At 51.5% G+C, this 15,586-nt stretch overlaps 2 protein-coding genes across 2 annotated transcripts; both read left to right on the top strand.

Moving 5' to 3' along the window:
• The first annotated feature begins 680 nt into the window (after positions 1-680).
• APOA5 (apolipoprotein A5) lies at positions 681-2,992 on the top strand. The gene is made up of 4 exons (XM_060105263.1): positions 681-711; positions 1,211-1,291; positions 1,405-1,516; positions 2,041-2,992. The coding sequence occupies exons 1-4, from the start codon at positions 681-683 to the stop codon at positions 2,990-2,992; spliced, it is 1,176 nt and encodes a 391-aa protein (XP_059961246.1).
• Positions 2,993-5,318: 2,326 nt separating this feature from the next.
• On the top strand, positions 5,319-15,243 carry ZPR1 (ZPR1 zinc finger). The gene is made up of 14 exons (XM_060103921.1): positions 5,319-5,522; positions 5,704-5,865; positions 6,307-6,397; positions 6,776-6,846; positions 7,451-7,537; positions 7,694-7,816; positions 8,182-8,229; positions 8,387-8,453; positions 8,871-8,941; positions 9,838-9,927; positions 10,396-10,506; positions 11,181-11,267; positions 13,743-13,808; positions 14,629-15,243. Exons 1-14 carry the CDS (start codon positions 5,352-5,354, stop codon positions 14,761-14,763), a joined length of 1,380 nt encoding a protein of 459 aa, XP_059959904.1. The 5' UTR covers positions 5,319-5,351; the 3' UTR covers positions 14,764-15,243.
• Positions 15,244-15,586: the final 343 nt, after the last annotated feature.

Below are 15,586 nucleotides of genomic sequence, written 5' to 3'. Positions count from 1 at the left end.
TATGGAGTGGGCATATCATCAGAGGAAGTCTGGGCTTTTTGGCTTCTCCTCCTCAGAGGCCCTGTGGGTGGAGTTCAGCCTTTCCCCATGGGGAGAATCCTCCTCTTGCTCCCATTCTTTGGGTCCAATGTCCCTGGCCCAGATGCCTCTCATGATGTCATCTTCACCCCATCAAACTTCCCCAGCTTGTTCCAGGATTATTTCATAAAGTGGAAGGTGGGTGGGTCTTCAACCCTATAAATGCTGGCTCTTCCCAGGCTGCCTGAGTAGCCCGTGGTGGAGGTGTCAAGGGCCGCTCAGGTTCAGGCAGCTGGACACTGTCCCTGTCTGGCTGGGGCACAGTGCTTCTGGGCAGCTGAGTAAGAGCGGGGCCCTCAGCAGACAAACAGGCTTGTCTCTATTGGTGGGTCAGCCAGTAGGTCCACAGGAAGGTTGGCAGCCAAGGGGTTTGGGGGAACTGGGGGAGGAGTTCAGGCCCACTCCTTGTAAAACTTTCCAGGAAGCACTTTTCTACTGGGGCAGCATCCAGATACTAGGGTACTCATTAACCCCCTGGGTACCAGGAAAGGGCAGGAGGTAAGCACTGGAAGGCAGCTGAGGTCACCCTTCTTTGAACCTCCACGTGGTATTTACTCAGAGCAATTGTTGCCAGAGGCCCAGGCCCTGGACTATAAAGCGGAATGTCTGCTCTCTGTGCCCAGAACCGAGCAGGTGAGCAGCCAGGGCAGAGGGATGTGGGTTGGAGTCCTAAGGGAGGGGAATGAGCGGAGAGCTGTGGGTGGGAACTAAGAATTAAGGACCTGCTCTTGGAGCACTTTGGCAGAGTAGCTTCTTCCCCCACCCCCGGGATACCTCAGTTTTCCCAGCCATGAAATGGGGGCAGGAATAGGTGAGCAGGGGAGTGGTGGCAGAAGTGGCCTAGGGAGCTGCTCCTGGGGTCTCCTGGGTGGGGTAGGGTGGGGGGGAACCTTTACAAAGCAGTTTGAGCTCTACAAACTCCATATGATGTGATGAGGTGAAAAAGGAGCCCCCCAACCCATCCCAGGAAGACACCCTCTCCCTCCCAGCCACATTCAACTAGGTCAGTCCTCTTAAGCCCTGATAGCTCTGTGCTCCCTACACCCAGGGGAGGGTTAACAGATTTGGGGCAGCGTCCCCTGGGGCAAGTCCCATGGGAGGTGTCCCTTCTTTGCTTCTTCACTCTCACCAGGCCTCCATTCACCTTTCTTCTCAGAGAACATCATGGCAAGTGTGGCTGCAGTTCTGACCTGGGCTCTGGCCCTCCTCTCAGGTGGGTCTCCAACCCTGACTTCACTGTGGAGGTGTGGGTGGAGGCTGGACTGAGGGGTCCGTCCACCCTGGGGGAGGAGACCCAGCCCCTGTTCACCCGCTCCCTCTCCACAGTGCTTTCAATCAGCCAGGCACGGAAAGACTTCTGGGACTACTTCAGCCAGAGCAGCAGGGACAAAGGCAGGGTGGAGCAGATCCAGCAGCAGAAGCTGGCACGGGAGCCCGCGTGAGTGGCCAGGGCAAGGGGTGCAGGCAAAGGGAGAAGACACCCAGAGGGTGGGATGATGCACTGCCTGATTCCTCAACCTGTGGTCCTCCCTGGGAGGAGAACAGACCGGTGCTAGCTCTGCCGTCTATCCTGGTCTTCCTGGGCTGTTCAGCAACCCCTGCCGGCAGCCTCCGCCTTTGATCTGTCTTTAGCTGCTCCCTCCATGCCCGCTGAGGCGTGGGACCAGGCAGCGGGGGAGAAGACCCCCCATTGTAGCCTCCAGAACGAAAGGATTATGTGAGAGTCCGGGTGCCTCCGTGCACAAGGAATTGGGAAGTGTTGACCTGGATATGCGTGTGCCATGTGTTTGTGCTTCCTGTGGGAGGAGTCACGGTTGGCGTGGGTTAGTACTGGGGACCCGGCTCTGGGGCCACCGCCCTGCCTCCTTGGTTTCTCCATAGGATCAGTGAATGACGTCTTTGGGGCAAAGGAGATGAGGGCTCTAGCAGTCTGATGGCCTGATTGTCTGTCTCCTTCCCCAGGAGCCTGAAAGACGGACTTGAGCCAGACCTCAGCAATATGGACAACTTCCTGGAAAAGCTGGGTCCTCTGAACGGGCAGGGGAGGGAGCCTCCCGGGCTCCCAGGCGACCCGGTGGGCATGCGGCAGCAGCTGCAGGAGGAGCTGGAGGAAGTGAGGGAGCGTCTGGAGCCCTACATGGCGGAGGTGCACGAGCGCGTGGGCTGGAACCTGGAGGGGTTGCGGCGGCAGCTGCAGCCCTACACGGTGGAGCTGATGGAGCAGGTGGCCCTGCGCGTGCAGGAGCTGCAGGAGCAGCTGCGCGTGGTTGGAGAGGGCACCAAGGCCCAGCTGCTGGGGGGCGTGGAAGAGGCACGGAGCCTGCTGCAGGAGCTGCAGGACCGCGTGGCACACCACACTGGCCGCGTCAAGGCGCTCTTCCACCCGTACGCGGAGCGCCTGGTGACCGGCATCGGGCACCACATGCAGGAGCTGCACCGCAGCGTGGCGCCGCACGCGGCCGCCAGCCCGGCGCGCCTCAGCCGCTGCGTGCAGGTGCTCTCGCACAAGCTCACGCTCAAGGCCAAGGCCCTGCACACGCGCATCCAGCAGAACCTCGACCAGCTGCGCAAAGAGCTCAGCGCCTTTGTTGGCGCCGGTGCTGACGGTGCGGAGGAAGAGGCCCAGCCGGACCCCCAGGTGCTGTCTCAGGAGGTGCGCCAACGACTCCAGGCTTTCCGCCACGACACCTTCCTGCAGATTGCCGCCTTCACCCACGCCATTGACCAAGAGACCAAGCAGGTCCAGCAGCAGCTGGCGCCGCCACCGCCAGGCCACAGCGCCTTCTCTCCAGAATTCCTACAAGGGGACCGAGGCAAGGCCCGGAGCGAGCTGCAGGCCCGCCTCGACGACCTGTGGGAAGACATCAACTACAACCTTCGCGACCATAGTCCTGGCCACCTGGGGGAGTCCTGAGGGTCTACTTGTCCACGTCCCAGATTCTTGTCTGGGGAGCCCACGATCTGAGCCTCTAACATAGCTATGTCCTTGACAGTGGCCTGTTGGTCAGAGGGTGGAGGGCCCTGCACAGGATAGCTGAGGTCACCCAAAGGGCTGTTGTCCTAGGCCATCCAGCCGCCTGCAATTCCCCCGTCCGGATGCATTACATTCGCCAGGCTTTGCAAACCCGTCTTCCCGTGCTCATTTGGGAATCCTCCTGAGTTGCTCCATTCTGGGGTGGCGGGAGAGGGCGGGAAGGATGCACTGTATGTGCAGGGTCATTATGTGCAAGCCTGTTGCCATGGTGCTGGAAGCCTGTGCCTCTTCTTCCCAGGGCCAGGCTCTGATCACTTCTGGCCACCTGGTGGCCACTGCTAGAGCTGGTCCACAGAGAGGAGCTCTTTTCTCCCCAGGGCTACCATGACAGCTTCTGTTGGGGGAAGAGAAGGGAGAAAGAGCAGAAAATATGATGAAGAGAACATGTGATGGTGTGTGTGTATATATCCCTGCTGGCTGATGCTGGTGGGGACAAATGGTGTGGGTCGTGATGGGCAGGAGCAGAACCTGGATGTCCTTACATAACACTACATCTAAACAGCTGACTGAGCCCTCCAATCTGTGAGGGCTACTTAAACTCTCTGGGGAGCCTACTGTGTGCCCTCCCCATCTCTGGCCCCTCCCTCCCGACTCGCAGGCGGAAGTCTAGATTTCTGACACAAATGAAATAGATGCTTATGATGGAAGCTTGTTTGCCTGGTGTGACTCTCATTTGGACTATGTCTGAAAGCAGTGGCCTCTCCACTATCCCCAAAGCACATCCATCACCCGCCTTCAATCCCTCGCTACTCTTTCTCATTGACCTCTTCCTAATCCAGTTGTATCGGAGGGGTGTTGCTCTGGCTGGGCTGAGCTGTTTGTCACACCTGTGGTGTGCCTGGGTTAGAGACCCTTCCTCTGCACCTGCATTGTTCACCAGCCTGCTTACCACAGGACGGTGTGCATGAGGTATAGGCCCCTGAGGTGGCCTGTCTTCTTAGTCCTGGCTGTTCCAGATTTTTTTTTTTTTTTTTTGTGGTACGCGGGCCTCTCACTGTTGTGGCCTCTCCCGTTGAGGAGCACAGGCTCCAGACACACAGGCTCAGAGGCCATGGCTCACGGGCCCAGCCGCTCCGCGGCATGTGGGATCCTCCCGGACTGGGACACGAACCCGTGTCCCCTGCATCGGCAGGCGGACTCTCAACCACTGCGCCACCAGGGAAGCCCTGTTCCAGATTTTGAATGGCCTCTTTTTTGACTGTCCCTCTTTTTAAGACTGACCCTCTTCTTGGACCCTCAAACTCATACCCCCACCCCCATTTCCTATGTACAGATTCACTTGGGGGCAACCAAGCTCCTCATAGCTCCCTGGGAAGTCTGAAATTGGGGGTGGCTGAAGTGGAGGGAAGAGGAGAGAGGAAAGGGTGAACACACCCAGTCCAGTACCCTTAGAACATCCAGGGTAGCACCCTTTCCTCCCGGCTCAGCCCACCCTGCACAGAGTTCTCACTGCCACACTCCCTCATAGCACAGACCCCATCTGAATCTGGCCTCATCATGCCTGCAGATTGGATCTCTTCCATGACACCCTAGATTTAGCACCAGAAGTGGGAGAAAGGTGCCCAGGGAGAGGAGATGCTGGAAAGGAAAGTTTACCCCCCAAAGAGGTGTTTTTGTTGGTGGTGGTTAGGAGATCAGGAGGGGTGAGTCAGCTGGGGTTGGATGTGGTGGGGATGAGCCAATAGGGGTAAAAGTGAGGGCCGTGTATTTGAGGCTGGAATTTGGGCAGGTGTTTATGAGGACAGAAATAGGGAGTGAGAAGAACAGAAAGGGAGAGAGATTGAGGGACTAAGGGAGGGTGATCTAGAGCCTAGGCAGCATCTGGCCCAACGGCGGATCCAAGCAAACCCAGGGAGGAGCGCACCTCCTCGGGGATACCGATGGACGGCCAGGCCCCTTGCCGTCAAGCCTCTCGTAGTTAGACTTGTGGACTAATAGTTAGAACCCAGTACAGCGGAGCTATTGCAAAGGAGCAAAAAACTGCCCTGGGTCTGAGAGGACGCCCTGGGGGCAGTGACGCCTGAATTGAGGTGGAGGCAAAGCCTGGATCCGGCTGGCTTTGGAAGTCTGGACCGAATAATCCCGGCAACTGGGAAACCGTGTCAGGTACTGTTCCCCGAGGGGAGTCCTCGGCCTCTTTAAGGATGGGCGGGGCGGTAGCTGGCGGAAGTGCTGGAGGAAGGGGTGGGGCCAAGAGAGGCGCAGAAGACCGAAGTTGCGGCCTGAGCAGCGCGTGGTGATGTTGGCCAGTGGGGCAGTGGATCCCGGGCTCCTGGGGGCTGCTGCCGCCCCCTCGCCCGTCCAGGCCCGACAGCCCGGGACGGGGCACTTGTTCCGGCCTATTAGCGCTGATGATGAGGAGCAGCAGCCTACCGAGATCGAGTCACTGTGCATGAACTGCTACCGCAATGTGAGGCGGGGGCGCGGCCGCGGGCGGCTGGAGGGTTGGGCTGAGGAGGGGAGGAGCGGGGGTCGGCGACCTGGCCAGGCTGGTCCACTTGGGGACCCGGAGGCGAGGCACGCCCGGGGGTCAGCAGATGGGGAATGGCAGTTTCATTGGTTCTTTCCCTAACCGTCTTCTGCTTCCCTAGGGCACGACGCGCCTCCTGCTCACCGAGATCCCCTTCTTTAGAGAAATAATCGTGAGCTCCTTTTCCTGTGAGCACTGTGGCTGGAACAACACAGAGATCCAGTCGGCAGGCAGGATACAGGACCAGGGAGTGCGCTATACTTTGACCGTCAGGGCCCAGGAGGTGAGAGGAGCCCAGAGCAGTTACCCTAGTGTCCTAGAGAAAGCTTGGGGACTGGAGTCAGAGCTCTGGTCCAGGTGGTCGGACCTCAAATAAATCCACTTAAGTGTTCAAGCCTCAGTTTCCTCCTTTGTAAAATGGCGTTGGTGCTGTCATCTTCTCAGGTGAGGCAAGACTTGTGAAAGCGCTTTGGAAACTTTGTCAGAAAGCATCAAATGAGCAGTAGTTGTTATGAATAGTACTCATCGTTTGGGTAGCTGGTTTTCACATCAAAGTACTATTCCGCAGGAGTAGTCCGGACTCCCCCTAGTGGAGAGAGGAAGAGACAGCTGGGCTGGGGCCTCTGATGGTGGTGGTGGTGGTGGGGGGGCACTCTGTTAATTTCCTGCGAAGAACCTGTATTGTTGAGACCTCTGTGGACTGAAGGTTTTTCTTTCTGCCCAGGACATGAACAGAGAAGTAGTGAAGACTGACTCTGCCACCACAAGGATCCCAGAGCTGGAATTTGAAATTCCTGCCTTCAGCCAGAAAGGAGGTAAGTTTAAGGTCAGAGTGTTTGCACGGTTCATGCCTAGCTCAAATCTTACTTTCTTGCAAAACACCTGGTGCCAGGTCTAGTGGCTTGTGTGTGGGTTTGGCCACATCATTGTGATCTTCATTGGTTTAACATAAGCAGAAAGCTTAGGTAAAGCAGCTTAAGATAGTATTGGGTTGGCCAAAAGCTTCGTACGGGTTTTTCCACAACATCTTACAGAAAAACCAGAATGAATTAGAGGTGAATGGAACCTTGTTCCCTGCCTCCTTATTTTACAGGTGAAATCAAGGCCCAGAGAGTTCAAGTGAACTGCCCAGGGGCATACAGGCACTTGATAGCAAAGTGAAGACTGACCAGTCTTTTGTTCTTACTCACCAGCTCTGACTACTGTTGAAGGATTGATCAGCCGTGCTGTCTCTGGCCTGGAGCAGGATCAGCCCACACGAAGGGTGAGCTGGGGTTTTCTGATGGCAGAAGCTCAAGGAAAAATTATTTATGTACACTTGTTCACCTTCCCACGTGGCTGAACTGTCTCCGATTGAATGTTGGAGAACTTTGCGGGGAAGCACACAGTGATGTTATAGCTGCCTGGATGTTACACTGAGGCCTTTTCTCAGACAGACACTGCAACATTACCTCCGAAGAGCCTTTCCTGATACTCTTGGGCTTATCTGTGCTTCCTGAGTGTTCCATTGTATCTTATGTTTATTACGACATTTCATATATACATATATATATATATGTATGAAATAATATAGTTGCAAATTTAGTCATCTGTCTTCTTAACTGGCCGTGGAGCCCCATGAGAGGGCTCTGGTTTCTTTACTGTTATCTATAACCTGGCACAAGTGCCTGGACTAAATGGCCGAATGAGTGAGAAAATGAGGCTCATCTGGCACCACCCATAAACTTCAAACTTATTTGCTGCCTCTTATTGTGAAGCCTGAGTCTCTGTTCCCAGTCACACTAAGGCAGGTGGTGACTTCCTGTTGGAAGTGATGGGGGCATAAGTTCTGTCACCAGGGCTGATCTTTGACTCTTTGTTCCTGTCAGGCGAATGAAGAAGGCACGGCTGAAAGAATTGATGAGTTCATTGTCAAACTGAAGGAGCTAAAGCAAGTGGCCTCTCCTTTCACCCTGGTGAGTACTGAGGGACTCCAGGTGCCCTAGATTTAGGGTAGGAGAGACCATTAAGACAGTCTGAGATTTTTCTGTGGTGCCTCAGTGGTCTGATGGTAGGTGGAGGATCGTACATGACTTCTTGTTATAACTGCTCTCTCTTTACCCATCTGTTAGATCATTGATGATCCCTCAGGGAACAGCTTTGTGGAAAACCCACATGCTCCCCGGAAAGATGATGCCCTGGTGATCACACACTATAATCGGACTCTACAGCAGGAAGAGATGCTGGGGCTCCAGGTAAGTGCACTGAAGGAGCCAGAAGTAATGCTCTGGAATTATCTCGCACTCCGATTGCTTGGAGTCAGTGGGACCTTATTTTGCTGCTGCCGTCCTGTGTACACTATCTCAGCATGTGTGTGCCTCCCCTCTAGCTCACTTAAGGACTTTGGGTAAACTTTACAACACAGGACAGCAGTGGCTGTGATCCTATCCTAAGCTCTGTTCTTCCCTTACCTGGGGCTTTTCTTTCCAACTTCTCTGCTAAACCCACGAGGTGGCAGCTGACGTAAGCAAGCCAGAACATTCTCTCTCACTCTGGGGCAGGGTGTTGGGGAGGCTGAGGTCTGTGTGCCAACATATGATTTGCATCTCTGCTACTTTAGGCAGAGGAACCAGAAGAGAAACCAGAAGAGGAAGATCTCAGAAACGAAGTGAGTCACTTGGCAACTGTGGAGGAAGGAGCAGAGTGGTGGGCTGAGCCTGACGCTGTTCACGGGCGGCCGCCAGTGTACCAGCTGAATGTCTTCAGCCTGAGCAGGTTTCACCCGCTTGGGAGGGCTCACTCTACGTCCCCCTGTTGTGTTCCAGGTGCTCCAGTTCAACACCAACTGCCCAGAATGCAATGCTCCGGCCCAGACCAACATGAAGCTAGTTCGTATCTTTTGTCGGGCAGTTGGGTTGCTCTTCGTCTGACTCAGGCATGAAGATTATATTCAAGCTGGAGAGTACTCCCTTCAGGGAAAGCACAAGGCTTTATTCCGAGTGATGAGAGGGATGTTTCCTTTGATGAGACCGTGCACCTTGGCTTTTGGGTTCAAAGAGAGAATTAGGCCATGGTCTCTAGGCTCCTGCGTGTGGCCTGAGCCATGTCATCAAACACTGATGAACAGCGATTGCCGTGGGTGGTGACCTTGCCCTCTTCTGGCGGGCTGTCTGAGTTAGGCTGCTTCTTGTGATCTGTTTCCTGCAGTCCTGGGACCAGCAACTGTGTGTTTGTGGGGTTCGGATTTGTTCTTCCCCAGAGGGTGGTCTTACTGTCCTGGAAGCAGATTTCCTTAATTCCATCTTCCAGAAATTCCCCACTTTAAGGAGGTTATCATCATGGCTACCAACTGCGAGAACTGCGGCCATCGGACCAATGAGGTGGGTGGGCTTCCTGGTTTGGGAAGAGTAGCTTTCATCCTTTCTGAAGCTGCTTAGGATCAGGAGCTCTTGAACTAGAAATGAGCTTAGAGAAGAAAAGTTAAGAGATAGCATAACTTGTTGAAGACATTCAAAGTTGGTTATATGGAAGAGAGAGACCCACTTTTTTTTTTTTTTTTTTTTTTTTTTTTTTTTGCGATACGCGGGCCTCTCACTGCTGTGGCCTCTCCCGTTGCGGAGCACAGGCTCCGGACGCACAGGCTCAGCGGCCATGGCTCACGGGCCCAGCCGCTCCGCGGCACGTGGGATCTTCCCGGACCGGGGCACGAACCCGTGTCCCCTGCATCGGCAGGCGGACTCTCAACCACTGCGCCACCAGGGAAGCCCGAGACCCACTTTTTGACCTACAACTCAGACGGATGGAAGAGCAGGGAGGCAGATTTTGACTCAATAATAAAAAACGTTCTAGGTCTATCTGAATATAGAGTGGGCTGCCTTGGAGGGTTGTAAATTCCCTTTCCCTGAGTGTATTCAAGCATAAGCTGTTTCAATTCTTAAACCAGAAAATTATAAAGGGAATCTACACACTAGTTGCAGTTGGAAGTCCCTTTCAGCCCCAAGAGTCATTTTTTAAACCGTGAATTCAGTTTCTTGGCAATCTGGGGTAAATCTCTGGCAGGCTGCCGGTGCTGGGCACTCTGCTCCTGGCCAGCTTTCAGTGATTTTGGTTTGGGTGACTGCTGCCACTGTTGGTTTAGAAGGCACTGTCCTTGGTAGCCATTAGTGGGCCTGATTGGAGGTCCAAGCCTACTCCCCCAGCCCGCCGGGGTCTCCCCGCACCAGGTGAGGAGGGGTGTCTCCTCTGCTGCTGCTCCTGGCACTGCTGTCTGTTGCAGGTGAAATCTGGAGGAGCAGTAGAGCCCTTGGGCACCAGGATCACCTTCTACATCACTGGTCCCTCAGATATGACTAGAGACCTGCTCAAGGTAACAACCTGCTTGGGGAAGTGACTCTCCTCTGCACATGGCTGTCTCTGTCGAGGGGGAATTTGTCTTTTCTCAATCATGTCCTGGTGTTGTGAGGTACCTCCTTACTTCCTTGGGTTTGAGGATCCCTGAGCAGAGTTAATCCATGGTAGGAAGTGCAGATTCAGAAGGTGACCCCTAAGCTCTTTCTGATGACTTGGCAGCCTTTTGCCTCTAGTGTCTGTGAGGGCCCTTGTTTCTGATCTCTAATGACAGGATGCCTGCCAGCTTGGAGCCATGACTCAGAGTGCCCCCTTTTAAGGTTGGTTCCAGGAGTGAGTCTAGCTTTAATTGGAGATTCAGAGAAAACTGGGACAGCTGACTTTGTCCCCAGATTATCACTGGTGGTACTAATTTGTCAGGAGGACTCTGGTTAGCTTTCTCTAGCACCTCCTGATTTAAAGCCTAATTTGATCTCTCATCTCACAGTCCGAGACATGTAGTATGGAAATCCCAGAGCTGGAATTTGAACTGGGAATGGCTGTCCTCGGGGGCAAGTTCACCACACTGGAGGGGATACTGAAAGACATCCGGGAACTGGTGAGTCCCCTGAGTATAGCGCATGGCATCTTCCGCAGTGCAGCTGTGGGGAAGGGGCTAGAAGGCTGCAAAGGTCCTAGTTTTTGGAGCTGATAACTGAGGTTTCTTTGCTTTAAAGCTGATTTGAGAGGCTTAAATATTATTTTGGATTGTGATGATAAGTTTGTTGGAAATTCAGAATGGAAATTCTCAGGCCTAATTCTGGGCTGATGTAGATATTTTGTGGTTTTGGATAAGTCATTTATTTCACTGTAAAATGGGGTCATGAGGGTCCTTCCAGCACCCAAAAAAGTCCCGAACATACATACATATATATGTGTGTATTGACTTAACCCATATGTTTATCCTCTTAATGAATCATTTCGCTTAACTGATAATCAGTCGTCGGGCATTTTGTCTTTGTAAATTATACTTTATTTTGCACTTCTTCCAATGAGGACTAGAGATCATATTTAAGAACATTTCTATAGTTTTTGTTTCACGTTGCCCGTTATCATCTTGGCAGATTAATTCGCACGGTTTTAGGGGTGGCCGCCTAGGCCAGAAAGGTGGTGTGGCATAAATGGAGACCAAGCTTCCCTGACAGGCACCCCTGTCACCCCGCACCAGGTTTATGGTTAAGCCTATCAAACATGGAGCCAGTATTCTAGCAATTGGGATGCCATTTATTGCAGGTGACCAAGAACCCTTTCACACTGGGCGACAGTTCCAGTCCTGGCCAGACAGAGAAACTGCAGGAGTTTAGCCAGAAGTTGGACCAGGTGAGAGGACTCTGGCCGGTCGGTGCTTGTGGTCCTGGGGCTCCAGTGAACAAGAAGCTGCATACCCTTTCTTGCCACGTGTAAACATCTAACCGACATGTTGGGGATTCTCTTGGTTTCTGATATCCCATGCCACCTCCTTTCTTGGTTTTCTCCCTTTTTTTTGGAGCATATTCTCCAGTAGCTTCTTAAGAAAATGCATGGGAAGTAAAATTTCTGGGACTTTGCATGTCTGAAAATTTTTTTATTCCACTTAAAAAAATTAATTAATTAATTAATATTTTAATTTTGGCTGCACTGAGGCTTCGTTGCCGCACACGGGCTTTCTCTAGCTGCGGCGAGCGGGGGCTACTCTACCTTGTGGTGTGCGGGCTTCTCATTGTGGTGGCTTCTCTTGTGGAACATGGGGTCCAGGCGCACGGGCTTCATTAGTTGTGGCACGCGGGCTCAGTAGTTGTGGTTCACGGGCTCTAGAGTGCAGACTCAGTAGTTGTGGCGCACGGGCTTAGTTGCTCCGCGGCATGTGGGATCTTCCCGGACCAGGGCTCGAACCTGTGTCCCTTGCATTGGCAGGCGGATTCTTATCCAGTGCACTACCAGGGAGGTCCTTATTCTACTCTTATATTAGATTAATGGCTGGGAATAGAATTCTAGGATGGGAATAATTTTTTATCAGAATTTCTAAGGTCTTCCAGTTTCCCACTAATGTCTTTCAGTTTCCCAGTTTGGCTGTTGAGAAGTTTGAAGGCATTCTGATTCCCTATCTTTTGTTTGTGACCTATTCTTGTGATACTTCTGTGTCCGCTGTGATGTAAAATTTCAGGATGTGACTTGGTGTATGTGGGTCAATTTTCAACCATTGTTGCTAAGCACTTGGTGGGTTCTTTGAATCTGGAAACTCATGTGGCTCAGTTCTAGGAAGCTTTTTTTTTTTTTTTTTTTATGGGTTTCATATTTTAACTTGGGGTATTTGATTCTATTGACTATTGTTTCTTGACAGATTCTCTAGAAATTATTTTTTCCTGTTTCTCCTCATACCCCACTGGCCATTCTTCTTAATCTCTTTTGCAAGTTCTTCCTATCCCCACTTCTTAAATTTTATTTATTTATTTATTTATTTATTTATGGCTGTGTTGGGTCTTCGTTTCTGTGTGAGGGCTTTCTCTAGTTGCGGCAAGTGGGGGCCACTCTTCATCGCGGTGCGCGGGCCTCTCACTCTCACAGCCTCTCTTGTTGCGGAGCACAGGATCCAGACGCGCAGGCACAGTAGTTGTGGCTCACGGGCCTAGTTGCTCCGTGGCATGTGGGATCTTCCCAGACCAGGGCTCGAACCCATGTCGCCTGCATTGGCAGGCAGATTCTCAACCACTGCGCCACCAGGGAAGCCCCCTAGGAGGCTTTTAAAAAGTATTCTATTGCTTCCCCTCTGTTCTCTATTTCTGAAGTCCCTATGTTTTGGATGTTAGACTGACTTGTCTGGTCTTCTGTAATTTACTTATTTTTTTGTCCTGTTTTCAGTTTCTTTGTGTTTGCTCTACTCTTGGAGATGATCTTAATTTTCCAACCCTTCAATTGAGTTTTTCATTTCCACTGACATTTTTATTTTCCAAGTGGTTTTCGGTCTTTCAATACTTTCTCCTCCTTTAAAAAAAAAATAGCGTCCTGTTGTTTTAAGGATGTAGTATTTTTTTCTCTTTGAGAATATTAATGTTGGGGTTTTCTTTTTTTTGACGTTTTATTTTCCTCGCATAGTTTCCATTTCCTCTTAAGTTTTTTTTTCCCATTTGATTTCTGTCTTTCAATGTTAGGGGCTTTGCTCAGATGTCTGGTAATCATTGGTTTACTATTTAAAAGTAGAGGACTAAAACACCTGAGTGGGGTGAGTCTTCTTGACGTTGGGCTCGTTGGAGGGGGATTTAGCTTAGCCATTTTGCTGAGGTAACTCCAGTGCCAGAGTTGTTAGGTGTTTCCTCTTGGGCTGGTCAGATTCCCATCAGTGGGTGTTCCGTTTCCTGTCTGGAGGGTGAAGGCTTGGCTGGCAGTGTTCTGAGAGCTGACTGTGGGAAGAGGGCTGGGGTGTGTGTATGTCTGTTTCCAATAAGGGTACATTCACTTCTGTTCTTGATTTCTTTCCCTCTACCCTCAACTGGGCGAGTGTCCCCCTGTCCATAGTGTGCTGTGGTAACTTCTCCACAGAATTCTCTTTTATTGGGGTGGGGGAAGGGCAATCGTTGGTCTGTTTGGAATGGGAGAGGAGATTAGGGATGCCAGATTGCTTCTTAAATAGCTGTCCAACAGTCTTTATTTTAGATTCTCTCCACTCCACCTCTAGAGGTACCTTCGTTTCACCAATTCTTAAAACTTTGGGGGATTCTGCCGTGTAAATCGGGTTGGTTTCTGTGTGGCAGACATAGTCCCTTCCTGCCAGCAGCTATGTAAGATTTACATGCTCATGCTGTATTCTGTCTCCTTTAGATCCTTGAGGGTAACATGAAGGCCCACTTTGTTATGGATGATCCAGCAGGAAACAGCTACTTGCAGGTACTGTAGACCTTCCCTGGTATTTCACAGAGATATCTTTTCTGACCTTCCTTAAATATGTATCATTTCTCCAGAAACTGAGAGACTTAATTCTAAATGAACTTCTTTTTATCAAGGAACCTTTTAGCAGAAGTTGGAACATAAGAGAGGAAGGGGGAAGGTGTATGGGACTGTAAGTGTGTGTCAAGAGGGGGAAAAAGGAGACTCCCAGGTTCCTTCTTCCTCTAGTCTAGCTCGAGTCCCAGCTCTAAGTCCAGCAGTGGCGTTTTCATTTTGCAAATCTGACCGTGAATTGAGGAGAAACGGTGCCTTGTCCAGAGGCCAAGATGGGAAAAGGCTTTAAGCTGACTAGGGAGATACTCTGGTGATTAACAGTAACTTTAACATTTATTGAGCAGTTATTATGGGTCAGGCAAAACTGTTCTAAGGTCTCTCCACTGTTAAGACTATGCTACTCTCTTCGTAAGAAGGTGCAGATAGAAGGTTTTTCTCCCTGCAGTCGCACTTCTAGCCCACGTGGGTTCTGTTGCTGCCCACGAGTTGAGCCTAGCCGTGGGGTGTTGGAGGCCCTTAAAAAGAGAATAAAGGGACTTCCCTGGCCGTCCAGTGGTTAGGACTCTGTGCTTCCACGGCAGGGGGCGCACGTTCAATCCCCGGTCAGGGAATTAAGATCCCACATGGCGTGTGGCCAAAAACAAAACAAAACGAAAAGGAATAAACACCTCGTTAAGGTGTTGGGACAGTGGGCCTTGGAAGCTGTCTGGGGGAGGGGGTGTGGCAGGATGGCACAGGCACTGAGGGCCTGTCCTTGACCTTGCAGAACGTGTATGCACCTGAAGACGATCCTGAGCTGAAGGTGGAGCACTATAAGCGCACATTTGACCAAAACGAGGAACTGGGGCTCAACGACATGAAGACGGAGGGCTATGAGACAGGTCTGGCTTCCGAGCGGTAGCAGTGGGCGGTTCCCGGCCAGCCTCCGGCGCTGCTCAGACCGCGGGGTTATTTATTGCTATTGGAAAAGGCTGGAGTGGCCCCCCCACCAGGCCTTGCCCATGTGGGGAGGACAGCTGGTCTGAGTCGGAGATCTGAGCACACTCTCTGAACAGTTTGTGACGGAAATGCAACAAGCCTCGTGGGTTACTTGACCTTGTTTTGGAGGATTTGAATTGGCCTGGGAAGAAACCCAGAAATGAACCATCGGGCATGTCATTGTCACTTTTTTCCTATCAAGTCTTTACCCTCCCTCCACACAATGCTCTCTCATGTCGAGTTGGAACTCTGAAGAGCTGGAGAAGGTGGAAGACAGAAGTTGGTTTGGGTATATAAAATACTGACTCTCAACAGGAAGAGAGTCTTCTGAGGGGAGGGAGTCTAGGACAGGTGAAGAAGTTCTCATTAAAATGGTGGCTTTCAAACAGCACTGGCCTCTGAAATCACTCTGTCCTTGTTTTTTTTTAATTATTATTATTATTATTATTATTTTATTTTTATTTTTATTTTTTGCACTCTGTCCTTGTTTGTTATGCTGGTAGAATTCAACCTCCTGAAGAACATTTTCTCCAGTGTGGCTACTGTAATTTGGGGACTGGAGCTGGCATTTCAATCATTCCTTCAATAGATGTTTGAGTGCTTGCTTTGTGCCCGGCACATCATAGAACTGAACAAAATAAAGCTTTGCTTTCATGGAGCTTCAAGTGTAGCGGGGAAAATTGGCAAACAGAGCGGGTGAGGGGTTGACAAGAAACCAACAAGTAGAACAGTGTCAGATTAGTCAC

Source organism: Mesoplodon densirostris, chromosome 7, assembly GCF_025265405.1.
Source record: "Mesoplodon densirostris isolate mMesDen1 chromosome 7, mMesDen1 primary haplotype, whole genome shotgun sequence".
Lineage (NCBI taxonomy): Eukaryota > Metazoa > Chordata > Mammalia > Artiodactyla > Ziphiidae > Mesoplodon > Mesoplodon densirostris.
This window is presented reverse-complemented; position numbering and strand designations above follow the sequence as displayed.

What these genes read in the sequence shown, in the direction of transcription:
- ZPR1 (XM_060103921.1), top strand. Translation starts at nt 5,352, where the DNA reads ATGTTGGCCAGTGGGGCAGTGGATCCCGGGCTCCTGGGGGCTGCTGCC. An exon ending in GCATGAACTGCTACCGCAAT is followed by an intron (nt 5,523 to 5,703) that starts GTGAGGCGGGGG and finishes CTGCTTCCCTAG; the next exon opens with GGCACGACGCGCCTCCTGCT. An exon ending in TGGCCTCTCCTTTCACCCTG is followed by an intron (nt 7,538 to 7,693) that starts GTGAGTACTGAG and finishes CCCATCTGTTAG; the next exon opens with ATCATTGATGATCCCTCAGG.
- APOA5 (XM_060105263.1), top strand. Translation starts at nt 681, where the DNA reads ATGTCTGCTCTCTGTGCCCAGAACCGAGCAG. An exon ending in CTGTGCCCAGAACCGAGCAG is followed by an intron (nt 712 to 1,210) that starts GTGAGCAGCCAG and finishes CACTCTCACCAG; the next exon opens with GCCTCCATTCACCTTTCTTC. An exon ending in AAGCTGGCACGGGAGCCCGC is followed by an intron (nt 1,517 to 2,040) that starts GTGAGTGGCCAG and finishes CTCCTTCCCCAG; the next exon opens with GAGCCTGAAAGACGGACTTG.